Here is a 14,057-nt window from a genome sequence, read left to right on the forward strand (position 1 = left end):
CATACAATATACTATATTACTATATATATACAAGTATATACTTCATATAGTATAGCACTCTGTATGTATATACATATACACATACTACAGTATATACATGTAGTGTACTATACTACACTATATGAAGTATATACTTCATAGTATAATGAATATATGAATATAATACTAATAAGCTAATGCTAATAAACTAAAAATAGTAATAATTAAACTAAACTAATAATAATAAATAATAAACTATAATACTAAGGACATACACAAAGCAGGGTTAGCGGATAGAAACAGTGTCTTTTTATAGACCAACAGGAGAAAGCTGAAAAATAAATTATAAAATATCTAAAACTGAGCAGTTGCTTTTAACTGTTATTCAGCCTTGAAAGATGCTGCTTCTGTTTCAGGCCTGGAAAAGGTTTCTGTGCAAGTGTGCTTCTTTTTTTTTGTTTGTTTGTTTGTTTGTACAATCCAGTTTTCCTAAATTATCTGCATTTTCCTTTGTAGGTCATTCTTATGCAAGAAGCTAAAAGTAATTAAATTTGCAGGATGAAAACATGGCACAGGCACTGCTGGTACCACCAGGACCTGAAAGCTTCCGATATTTTACTAGAGATTCTCTCGCAGCTATTGAAAAGCGTTCTGCAGAAGAAAAAGCTAAAAAGCCCAAGCAAGAACATACAGATGATGATGATGAAAACGGTCCAAAACCAAACAGTGACTTGGAGGCAGGAAAGACACTGCCATTTATTTATGGTGACATACCTCCAGGAATGGTATCTGAACCTTTGGAAGACCTGGACCCTTACTATATCAATAAAAAAGTGAGTGAATATTATTTTGCACAAAATAGAATATCATTTTCTGCAGTAGGGAGATTATGTTTTATCACAAAATATGATGGCTAGAGCCATCCTGCCATAATACATAGAAATATCCTTTCATCTAACCAAACTGATTTATGCTCTTCTATATTGTGACTTCAGCATCTGTTATTTGTTATTTACCACAGTGTAAGGAAGATATAACTTCCTTCAACTTGCCTGAGAACATGGCTGAATTTTCCTGATTTCAATGTAGCTGTAGTACTGGATATGACAAACAAAATGTTTCAAGCATGATTTTGCATTGGAAATGGTTGTGTATAACCAGGTAGCATCCATCCAAGTTAGTGAAATAAATGACTGTAGCCATGTTCCTTGCTTCTGTTACAGCTATATAACATATACTAACATAAATATACATATATGTAGCACAGAGACTTTTTAAATCTTTGGTCTAATAGAAGAGTTTCATAGAAATTCTTACCTAGAATATAACTTTGTATACTAAGCCCTTATTTTGTCTAGTTGCAAAACAGCTCTGGAATAAAGTTGCGTAAGTAAGTCGAGGAATAAAGTTTTCTAAAAAAGTCTACCAATATAGTATCAGAAAGCATGAGTACTGCAGTGTTATTTCTGATCTCCAGTGATCAGAAAAAGTAGTCAAAACTGGAAAAACTCAGAGTAGTGAAGACTTCTTAGTCTGCTGCAAGTAGTTAGTAAACTGCAGAATCTTTTGTCACAGGTGATGCCAGTATTTATGTTACATACCAGTCTGATATGCTTGCCAGAAAACAAATGGACATTTTAAATGATGAACTAGAATTAGTCATCACTCCTCCAGTTTCTAGCAGAAATTACTCTTAATCATCAACATGTCAATGCAGACAAAATCATGCATGAATTGGAGTCTGTCTTCAGGCTCTGCTGCAGCAGGGCCCTTGGGACAGGCAGTATCTGTTGACTTTTTCTAACTGGGTGAAAGGGTGTAGAGCAGAGAGAAATGCCAATGACTATGAGGGCACTCTGCCACACATGATGCTATTGTGTGAACAGGCACTGGCAATGCTCCTTTGCCTGTTTTCTTTCGTGGCAGAGTGACGTTTGCTTTTGCTTGCAGAGCATGGAGACCAGATAGGCAGCAAAGGCCATGCAAAGGACAGCATTTTTCTGATCAATGGCAAATTTTTGCAGAGAATAGAAACCAACATGGAAACCAGTGATACCCTACAGCTCTGCTGAGAGCATAACAAAGACTCTATTATGGTAACACAAAGCAGAGCCATTACCACTGACAAAGAGCAAAAGGAATAAAGAATAGTCATGTCCTGGAGAAATTTCAAAGAGTACCAAAGATGCAACTAAATCTCAAATATACTTGGAATAAAAATGAAAACACTTGGGCGATGACCACCAACAAGAACATAATGAAAGTGAACACTCACTCTATGCTTATCAGGTCAAATTTTAAAAGATAATAATTACATTTGGTGCTCACAGATAGTAAGAGCATATTGTTCAAAATGAAAACATCATTTATTTTTTTTTTGAAGAAACGATTTGTTAGTATAGGTTCTGGTTACACTTGTCTTTGCTCAGAATGATGTCAGCTGGCAGTTTATTCACCCCTTTCAGTTTTTCACAGATATGTTTTTAGAAGATACATATAATTCCTATTGGTAGTGTTTAAGTTCTAAAATGAAATAGAAATTATTTTAAATTATGCTACATTGCTTAGTGACAAGGTGTTTGTCCTTGTAACCATACTTATGTATATATGATTCTCTCATGTAGTTGTTCCAAATACAAAGCGGAGTTCAGAATGGCTCTGTCACAATTTTGGTTTTGTTTGTCTTTGATCACAAGTTAGAATGTATTTGACTAATCTGAAATTCTGACTTTAATCAAAGACTTAATTTGTTAGAAACAAAAATTTAAAAATATTTTAATGATGAAATGCCGTATTTTGCTATTACTGATAAAATGACATTTGTGCTGATAATTCCCACCAATTTTAATAATATCAGAATTCAGTTCATATGCTAGGAAAGTCAGCAAACTGGAGAATCATCCATGGAAGGCTTAATCCACTGTATTCACAAAAATCAGTTGTTTTCCTCACACAGTAGACAGTAGAATGAAACTTGAAACTACCAGATGAAGAATGGAATACTTTATAAGGAGGTAAATGCACCTGTATAGTCAACATTGTATTTTAATTTTATAATTTTTGTTTTGCAGACATTCATAGTATTGAATAAGGGAAAGACAATTTTCCGATTCAGTGCCACATCTGCCTTGTACATTTTAACTCCTTTTAATCCCATCAGAAAAATTGCTATCAAGATTTTGGTACATTCATATCCTTTTTCTTGATGTTGATTTAAGAGTTGTCATTTAAGATTGAAATAATTACTAGAATATGACTTTTCATATAGATCTACAGATTATGTCCATGTGGGTGTACCGTGCTAACTAAATTTATGCTGATCACACCTAAAAAATCACCTTGTGAATTGCAGTAAGATTTTCCTTCCTAACAGGAGAATTTTCTACTGAACACCTAAAGCTGTCAGAGCTCAACTATCAGGCTTTATATACAAAAGGAGGCCTGGTCCCATACAAAGCCCTGCAGCTATGGACAAATTAGCAACAAACCATTGCACTTCAATGTATCTAAGGTCACAAATTTACTGAGACGAGTAGTATTTGTAAGAAATGCAGTATTTCTTCTAAGACCAGTATTCCTAAGCTTGACTCACTCAGCAAAGATAAAAGAGCATGAGTAAAGAGCTGTTTTTTTCAGGCATACTTTTTCAGCATTGTGGTTTTAGCATTGGGGTTCATGTCCTATTAAAGATCCAGGTCAAAATAAAGGAGAATATTTTCCAATATATTTCATTCCTTTCCAAATAACAACTTAGTTGCCCCTGCATATAGATCTTTTAGAATGATTCCCCGGCTTTAATGGGAGATTACATTTGGGTACTCATTTCATATTTTTACACATGTAAGGATGTGTTCAAGTTTCATTTAAATCCCAAACATGCCATAATTATAAAAGTAATGCATTGTTTTACAGTGAGTACACCATAACATGCCAGATGGCATACTGTTTAAAATAGATAGAGTTATGTGCAAAGCTTTATTTTCAGGTCTCACTTCGAATTTCATGTTATTTGTACATATTTTTATATGCTTAATATTTTAATGCTTTCAGCATTGTAAAATTGTCACATTTTTCTGACTTACATCCCTTGACTATAATCTACATTATTCAGCATGCTTATCATGTGCACTATTTTGACCAACTGTGTATTTATGACCATGAGTAACCCCCCAGACTGGACAAAGAATGTAGAGTAAGTTAACATTTTTACTTCTTCATTTTTACTTCTTCATTTTCATGTGGCTCCAAACAAGAGGTATTTATGGAAAGTTGTTTATCCAAAAGTGCTTTTCCAGAGTCATGAAGAAGTAGATTCCATGAGATCATTAATATCTTTGTTTCCCTCCTGAATAATTTCAATGGCTTAGAAATAATGCCTTGTTCTTTAAAACTGTGTATGAAGAATATCTGAATTTATACTGTGAAGTACTGACATGAGCTCTTGCCCTTGGATGTTTTGAGCTGCAGGCTGGAAAAAGAGCTCCAGTACTTCAAATGTGCATTTGAAGTTGTTGCATGTCATTGGTGAGGCCAGCCATATATTCCCTGAGCATCCATGATCCTAGCACAGTGGGACATTCTTTGTGGTTCACCAATGTGAACTCACAAGTGCTAGCCACAGTGGGCAGTCTCTCCCATGAACACTAAACCAGCCAAACCACAAGAAGCTCAAACGACTGAGGAAAGGGTCTTACCTATGAAGGAGTAAGGGAGAGCTGAGAAGGAAGGAAACCACAGAGTATCAAGTTCATGATTATACATTAATTTCTATTCTCTAAAAAACTATGGATATGTGTTTTCCTTTGAAATATGTTTTCTTTGAAATGATGCTACTGATCAAAAAAAAAAAAGAAAAAAAAAGGGCAAATAAAAAAAAAATGGTTTTAACTGCTTGTGGTTTCTTTCATTCCCTCCAGTTCTCCACTAGCCATTACTGATTTCTATTTATTTCAATGCATGCTCTGAATGTTATATATAGAAACTGTAATAGCATTCACCTGTTCCCCAGCCTGCTCAGCAGTGGCTATGACTGTTATAGTTGCTGAGAGGCTGAAAGGAGAGCAGTAGGATTGTAGGTAGATTTCCTTTGTTTGGTCAGTCCACACAGACCCACGTTGGCCTCAGGAAGTCTCTGCATTACTCTGGTTATAACTGACTATTCTATATTTATAAATGAGTGGTTGTTCCCACACCAGTTATATTGGTAATCATGCTCCACATGTTCAAGAATAACACTCTGGGCATGTTTTCTTATATTTAATGTTTATTTATGAAATAAACATGTACCATATGCATGAATATAGTTATTATCCAGAACTGATTTTCATAAAACTCTCTGATTTTAACATTAAAAAAAAAATCTGCATTTTTGTAACACTTTGACATCCACCTGATCTATGAATGCAACCAAACAGGCAACCTCATGAACGCTGGAGAATGTACATATAAATATCAAATCTGAAATGTATCTATAAATACTGAAGTCTGACACTATTTTCAAGCTCAAACACTGAGATTAAATCAAGCTTTTAGAAAATGATTAGTATATATGTATCTTGGTTTTGAATTTCATCTACTGAATAATTAAATTCATTAATTAGTTGGGACAAATCAGCTTAATGAGTTGCTCCTTTCACTTCTGTTTGTTTCATGCAAGTCATCTTTCATTAAAAATGCCACTGTCTACAAATGTAAATATGCAAAGATCCATTTTTTCTGCTTTGATGCATTTCAGGTATACTTTCACTGGAATATATACCTTTGAATCACTTATAAAAATTCTTGCAAGGGGGTTCTGCTTAGAAGGTTTTACTTTTCTGCGAGACCCATGGAACTGGCTTGACTTCAGTGTCATTCTAATGGCGTAAGTGGTTCAAGAACTTTTTAAGCTTTTAGGGCATGAAATTAGTGGCAAATACTATTCTTATCATAAATATATTTATTTAAAAGTATTTAATTTCTGCAACCTGTGAAGTTTAGATGCTGTGTCACACATTCTAGTACTCATAAATCAAAGTAAAATATGGCAGGATTGAGTACAGAGTTTCAGCTGCTAGTATAATTATTGCTGAGGGACACTAATTTCATGTCCTACATTTTTCTGCTCATCAGAATGGAAGCCATCCCTTTAACTTCATGTCACCATCTTATTACAGGCTATTTAGTTTAATTATCTGTTCAAATATAAATCAGTGAGTTTCACTTCAGTGAAATTTAAGCATAACTGATGAAAATAAATACCTATAAAAGAGAGGTGTACTGAAGAGACAGGTAAATTTTGGAGTATGATTGCTAATGTTGCCACAGAGGTTTTGAAGACCCTCATAATTAGTATAAGCTCTGCCTCAATTCTGAATAACTGTGATTTAATTCTACAGGTATGTAACAGAATTTGTAAACCTAGGCAATGTTTCAGCTCTTCGAACTTTCAGAGTATTGAGAGCTTTGAAAACTATTTCTGTAATCCCAGGTAAGAAGTAACTGTGTAAGGTGTTAGGCCCCTTGTAACTCCAATTGTTATTTGTGTGCTGTCATTGTGTTTGTGTGTGAACTCCCCTATTACAGATATGTGACAGAGTTTGTGGACCTGGGCAATGTCTCAGCGTTGAGAACATTCAGAGTTCTCCGAGCTTTGAAAACAATATCAGTCATTCCAGGTGAGAGTAAGGTTAAACACTGAGGCTGATTGTTGTTCCATTGAAGTTGAATTCACTTCTTTTGAGCATAAGTCTTGTTATTTGTTGCTCATAATGCAAAAAATAAAAAACCAAAAAGGCATGGATCATAAGCCAGGATTATGATTCTTTGCCTTCTTAGCATTAGCTTCTTTTATTTTGCAAAATCAGCCTTTGAGTTTAACAGATTCTTGCATGAAGCAAAAATGTAAGGCCTATGGATTATTTTGCTTTGTTTTTTCCATGTTTTATTATGACAAACTGTCTCTTTTACATTAAAAATGCTTTAGCGCTATGGCTTTCTTGATTTTGATTTTTTTTCTGTTATTTTACCACTTAAAATTGAAATTTGCCGTGAAGACAACCAACTAACAACAACAACAACAAAAGTTACAGAAAAAAAAAAAAAGGAGATAAGTATTGCACGGGAAAATTTATCAAATAAAAAAATATTTTTTTTTTTCTGAAATTTACTTGCAATTCTGTCCAGTTGATATTGTTCTGGAATTATATTTAATATAAACTGGAAAGTGAATTATTGGCATAGTATTAAATGGAAAGAGAAATTAAGAAATCAAAACATATCTATAACAGCAAAGCATGATTGATAAATTTTCTGCTTGATAATTATATTTTCAGTGTATTTGAATGTATGTACATTGCATATTCATAAAAAAATATTTTTCTTTCATTCATCTTCACAAGCTCTGAGGCTGTTCATGAAGCTTTACTTTTTGACAAATAAAAATAGTTTCTTTTAAGTGTCTGCATGACATCTTAACGATATAGGAAGGGCAAAGATACTCTTTGATAAATCTATGGATCTTTTCTCTTTGCAGGCCTAAAGACTATTGTAGGAGCCCTGATTCAGTCTGTGAAGAAGCTCTCGGATGTTATGATCCTGACTGTGTTTTGTCTGAGTGTATTTGCACTAATAGGGCTGCAGCTGTTCATGGGCAACTTGAGGAATAAATGCCTGCAGTGGCCTCCAGACAATTCTACTTTTGAAATAAGTGTTATTTCCTACTTTAATAGCACAATGGATGAAAATGGTACATTTGTTAATACAACAGTGAGCACATTTAACTGGAAGGATTACATTGAGGATGAAAGTAAGAATGACTGATGTAACTTTTTAATATATTTGTGGCTATCTACAAAAATATTTGTAATTTAAAAAAAAAAAGAATGGCTTATTTTTCTGCCTTATATAGAATTATTTACAGTTACTGACCAACAGTAGACACATACAATAAACAAGTACAATAACCAGAAGTGTTCCTAAATAAACTACAATGTAATTAGCAAATAACCACTTTTATTTTATTATGTTTATTTATTTATTTAATTTTTTATTTTGGTAGTACTTAAAGATGCATTTGATTTTTTCACATCTATTTCTAATGCTTTCTACACAGCTCATTTTTATATTTTGGAAGGACAAAGAGATGCTCTACTTTGTGGTAATAGCTCTGATGCAGGGTAAGACCCTTTCAAAAATCCTGTCATGTTTTGTGGAAAAAGCAATAACATGAAATCTATCCATAGCAGTTGCAACTTCCTATTAACAGTGTTACAAAACTTATAGGGTTTTTCTGGTAAACAATGATTTCTTACTTAAGTCAAAATATCACTGGCTAAGCAAAATATTCATTAACAGTGTTTGTTCATACTTGATTGGAAAATTATGTTGATGTTGATAAAATCTGAACCCTTGTAAAGTCTATTTTGGAGATGAACTGATTGAACAAAGTGGGATGAAAGCAGAGACAGAGAATATATAAAATATTCAAGCACAAGGTTGAATCTTTCTTTTCAAACCTAGCTTTTTGCAAAGTTCACTGGCAAACTCTGCCATACATATGTGTCCAATTATTAGGCTAGAATTGTTAACTGAACTCTGATACCTGACTGGCTGCAGTGATGAAGCTCATTAAAAAAATCTCAGCTTTCGTGTGGGAGATCCCTAACAGTACAATTGGATTTAGCTAATAATACTGTTTAATCTGTCTGTACCCCTAACAACATTTCAGCAAGTATTTTTGCCAGGAAATTAATCATTTGGAATAAAGATTTTATTTGCAAAATGTGACTGAGAAGAATTTAAACATTTGGGGCATTACAGGTAGCGAATGGATGAAAAGGGTATCTTTTGTTTACACTCATATTTGTTTGTTTCTTAGAATATTTTTTTTTCTGAATGAACTTAATTGTAATTCATGGATTTCATGTGCAAAAATAACATATATTGTCCCAAAACACTTTATATATATATATTTATATAAATATACAGAAGAAAATAAAAGTTAATGAATTAATATCTCCTATTTGGTTTTCACATAGGCAGTGTCCAGAGGGATATATATGTGTGAAAGCTGGTAGAAACCCCAACTATGGTTACACAAGTTTTGACACCTTCAGCTGGGCTTTTTTGTCACTCTTTCGGCTGATGACTCAGGACTTCTGGGAAAACCTGTATCAGCTGGTAAGTATATTTTATGATGTAAAAAGTAGGCTTATTTGTACATGAGCCGAAATGTTCAAGTAACCCCAAAGCATTATGGTGTTGCAGTATCAAAGATGAGAGGTGGTTTAATACAGAGATATGCTTTATATTCCCTAGACACTACGTGCTGCTGGGAAAACATACATGATATTTTTTGTTCTGGTGATTTTCCTGGGCTCATTCTATTTGATCAACTTAATCCTGGCTGTGGTTGCCATGGCCTATGAAGAGCAGAATCAAGCAACCATGGAAGAAGCAGAACAGAAAGAGGCAGAATTTCAACAAATGCTGGAACAGCTGAAGAAGCAACAAGAAGAAGCACAGGTAATGATGGATATTGTAATTTCTAAACAGCCTTGTTCTTAAGGCATGTATTTCTATGAATTAGAACATGTGCAAATTATTCAATGAATTGCCAAAAAAAAAAAAAAGTTTACCATGACAGTTTTAAAAGTGGATATAGCTGATGAAAAATCAGGAATTAAACAAATGACAAATAAAACCAGCTAATAGTACAGAAATGTTCACCGTTGTTGACCATAAAAGTAAAATATTTGTGATAACGGTGTCCTTGAAACTTGACTTTAAGTAGTCATAGTTCATGATGCTTTTATGTTACAGATCTTATGAACCGTGTGAAAAAAGTCTAGTAATGTTACTTCTGGTCTGAGTGAGAATTTCCAAGCTTGCTATACTTAATAGTTCCTCCCCAGTATTTGGAAAACAGAGAGGATTGTAGTCAGTGTTCTCTTAGGTTTCTAATCAGCAAACTATTTAAGCATATCCCTAGTTCAAGCACACTGAAATCAATCAGAAATTTATATACCCTTAGAATAGACAGCAGCATCTGTAACAAAGGTATTATTTCAGATTTTTTTTTTAAAGTAATCTTTGTTTTCTTTGAAAATAGAAGACAAATATTTTACAGTTTTATGAGAAAAATGAACTTTAATAGATACTTTTATGTGAAAGTTACGTATCTGATTGTAAAATATATGCAGGAACTCAGCTCTGGGAGTCAGATATCTGTCTAATTTCTGGACTGATTTTCTCTCACTTCTCATTTGGCATGTAGTCATTTTCAACAGAACAATGTTTATAAAATACTAGTAAATCAGAATTTTCTATGAAACTATAGTGTTGGTACATATTGGCACTTTCACTAAATTAGAATGGTACTTTGGTAGAATGGTAGCATATTGGTACTTTCACTAAATTAGAATGATTCTATAGAGAAAGTGCTAATAGAAAGTGAAACTCTTTTTCCTTAAAAAGAAACCTTTATGCATGACCTGTGAAATATAACTAGCATATCTCTATTTTAGTCATTAAGCCCTATCACTTCCAAATCACCAAGGAAAAAGAAGAATCCTGCAAAATGCAACTTAATAAAAACGTTAAATATCACCAAATATTGCGTTTTTATGACACTTTCATCCCTGGAAGTCACTAAGCCACTGTTAATTATATCAAGAGATATCTAAATGTTTCTGTGATTCAGTGTGGAGACAGAGAAGAAACTGACCAAGAATTAAGATCTTTTCTTTAGTCTTTATTTCTTTAATGGAAAAAACAGACTATGAGGAAGGTTGGATAAAGGCCAAGGCATCATTACTTCTTTTTATATGAATGGCAACTCAATTATAAGAAAAGCAGTATTAGAGTCAAGATTCCTTTTGTACGTGAAAATGTTTTGCTGGATAATTACAAAGTATATATTACAAAGTATACATATATATGTACTTTCGAGTATACATATTTTTGAGCATATCTGTATATATACTCAAAATATATCACAGAATGTTGTTAGAGGGGAAATTTTGGAAAGAAACATGAAAAGGGAGATAGGGCTAAAAGACATGCCTAAGTCTTTGAGAAGTTTGTGTCCGCTGCCAGTGAAGGTAGAAGGAAAGCGAGGAGACTGCAAAGACAGTGAAGAAAGTCTGGATTCAATTTCTTTTAGGCTACTAGTTGGATTATGATACAACAACCCATATGGTGGATGTTAGGAATTAGTTTTCTCTGTAAAGATTCAGAAGGAATCAGCTGAATTAGAACATAATGTCAGGCAAGAAAAGATCTGGAAGCAGTTCTGAAATATATGAAAAAGCCCCACACTTATACTTTCCCAACTGCCTTCATTTTAGACCAGTGTCTTGTTCAGGAAGTCTAAGGAATAATGATGAAATTGCACTGCTAAATTTGATGTTTCAAGTAGCTCACACTACAAAACGATGAGGAACTCAATAGTTTACCTTTGGTTCATTTTGTTTGTGTGTATCTTCTCACTGAAAGGTGTACAGCAAGCAGTACTGCCAGAGTGATAATAAAAACAATTGATAAAAGTCTATAAAATTGTTTGGTTTTGGCCTACTGAGAATACCATGTTTTGTAACCTGACAGGCAACAGCAGCAGTGGCAGCAGCATCAGTTGCATCAAGAGACTTCAGTGGTGTAGGGGGATTAGGAGAACTCCTGGAAAGTTCTTCAGAAGCATCAAAGTTGAGCTCAAAGAGCGCTAAAGAAAGAAGAAACAGAAGGAAGAAAAGAAGACAGAAAGAAATGTCGGAAGCAGAGGACAAAGGAGATATTGACAAGTTCCCCAAGTCCGAGTCAGAAGACAGTATCAGAAGGAAAAGTTTCCGCCTCTCCACAGAAGGAAATCAATTGACATATGAAAAAAGATTCACATCTCCCCACCAGGTACAGAGCTCTCTCTCTTTTTTTTTTTTTTAACTAAATCACATACATCTACTCTAATTTGGTTTTGACTGACAAGGGAGCAGCTTTACATATTGGAAGTTATGTTAAAGGTGAGTGAAGAAAAAAACAGTGTTAATAGTGTTAACTGTTATATTTTGATGTAGTTTGACCCATTCTATTAGCAAAGGAATAAAAAAAACATACCAAGGATAATTTTAAACTTAATTAAAACATTTCTGAAAATGTATTTCTGAAGATGTATTTGGTAGACTAGAGAGTAATCAAATCCTTTAATTAGCATTTATATATTTGCATTAATCAATTATAGGTTTTCTATTTTGGATCCATTCCAAAACCATATAAATATATATATATATATATATATATTTTTTTTTTTAGCAGACCACATTATCAAAATGCCCAGAATAGGAAATTGTATACTATCATCAGTTTCTATTGCTGTTCTTAGTTAGCTTCTTTAAATGGTATGGGAATGATAATATGAGAAAATAATGAGAAAAGTAGCTCTAATACTCCACAATATAGACAAAATATATAGGTATTGTTTAGGCTTGAATTTAGAACTTGGCCATACTGTTCTTTTTCCCAGTAAGCTCATTATACAAGGAGGAGAATCATTACAATCATAAAAAAAAATTTGTTTAGGAAAATCTGTTTCTGGAAACCATTTAGTCCACATTTCACAGCTCTACTCCATTAAATCAAAGGAATTTTTTCGGTTGCTTCAAAGTCTACACACAGTTATGGTATTTACAGAAAAATCATTCCAAATGTCTCTCTTCAAAATGATCATGTCTGGTCTCAGGCAATAGACAATCTTCAATGCTTATCCTGTTTAATGTTTTTATCAGGTGGGTTAATGTACAGCCTGATATAAAATACGAGATTCGGTGACAGAAATACCTCACGTGCACTGAGGGGAGGAAAGCTTAATTTGAGGAAAAGAATGCCCAAGTGTTTCTCTGGATAAGAAATAAATAAAATGTAAGGAAACAGCGATTAAATCAATCTCAATTCCTTTGGGTAATATTGTAAAAGAATATTTCTGATCTAATAAAATGTATTATTAATTTTGGACCAAAGGTTCTCCAAAAAATATTTCATTAATTGGAAAGTGCTTTGAGTCAGGCTGACACAAAACAGTTGCAACTAAGGATCTCATTTTAGACTGCACGGTTGTCCCTGAGTTAGATGTTTATAAGTCCTTAGCTCATAGACAAGGATGTTGAATGTCTTGACAACACTGAAGAAAAGAGTCACTGACAAAGTCTGAGCAGAAGGGAATTTCTAGCTGCTAGTACTGTGCTTTAACTACTCACAAATAGGCTTCTCCATTGTTTAGTCTAAATTTCCTGATGCTATTTTATATAACTATGGTGAAGGGACAGGTTAAAGAATATATTATGTTTATTTTAAATATATTTATTGATGTATAGAGAGATTAATACAGAATTAAAGGATCAGAAGAAAAAACACCTAGTTCAGAAACGTACAATAAGAGGAGGAGAATTTGAGACAGATTCAGTAGACAGGATAAGCACTCTGTAGTTTTATTAACATATAACAAAACGTTGCATCTATTTTTTTTATATTCTGAAACTCTCAGAAAACTTTCATCCTATCAACTGTCATGAAGAAGTATGCAACTTTCATAGAACCTTAACAAGAAAGCTTAGGAAAGCAGGGCATTTGAAATGACTTTCAATAATATTAAAATTAGATGTGAAATCATGTTGCAGAATGAATAAAAATCCATTAGAATAAAGTGAAAACAAATATTCTATATATCTTAGATTTGAAATAAAGCAAGAAAATAGTATAATAGACAGGAAATGGCTCATCTTGAGACATCTTGAAGAAGCAAATAAGTGATCACCCAAAATTAAATAAAAAAAAAAGTAATTTACAATTTTAAAATACAAAGAGACTAGCATCATGCAAATAATCTAAATGAGGATAATTAATTGAATCTAAAATTGGCTAAGTGATTGTTTTTACAATTGTGAAAATGTTTTGGGACAAACATTGCCTGCATATAAATAAAACAAAACTGAACTGCTACCTAAGTGGAAGGATCATGGACACTAGAACAAGTAAAGGAAGGTCTGGTTTGTCTGGTTATCTATTCACTTAGCTCCCAAGTGAAACAGGATGGCAAAGCATGAAGCAAGATG

General features: G+C 33.3%; 1 protein-coding gene across 2 annotated transcripts in view; it reads left to right on the top strand.

Annotated features, from left to right (window-relative positions):
- LOC308198553 (sodium channel protein type 2 subunit alpha-like) overlaps positions 1-14,057 on the top strand; it is a 72,940-nt gene that overhangs the window by 14,813 nt on the left and 44,070 nt on the right. The window contains exons 4-13 of one of the 2 annotated variants that reach the window (XM_080601150.1): positions 496-812; positions 3,051-3,168; positions 4,081-4,171; positions 5,714-5,842; positions 6,357-6,448; positions 7,493-7,765; positions 8,072-8,135; positions 8,997-9,138; positions 9,277-9,483; positions 11,563-11,862. In XM_080601150.1, coding sequence (XP_080457276.1) covers positions 546-812; positions 3,051-3,168; positions 4,081-4,171; positions 5,714-5,842; positions 6,357-6,448; positions 7,493-7,765; positions 8,072-8,135; positions 8,997-9,138; positions 9,277-9,483; positions 11,563-11,862 — 1,683 coding nt within the window. In that variant the 5' untranslated portion in view covers positions 496-545. Of the gene's footprint in view, positions 1-495; positions 813-3,050; positions 3,169-4,080; positions 4,172-5,713; positions 5,843-6,356; positions 6,449-6,543; positions 6,636-7,492; positions 7,766-8,071; positions 8,136-8,996; positions 9,139-9,276; positions 9,484-11,562; positions 11,863-14,057 lie in introns of both variants that reach the window. The other variant, XM_080601149.1, reaches the window with a different exon arrangement.

Source organism: Anser brachyrhynchus (genome assembly GCF_964034855.1).
Source record: "Anser brachyrhynchus genome assembly, chromosome: 7".
Classification (NCBI taxonomy): domain Eukaryota; kingdom Metazoa; phylum Chordata; class Aves; order Anseriformes; family Anatidae; genus Anser; species Anser brachyrhynchus.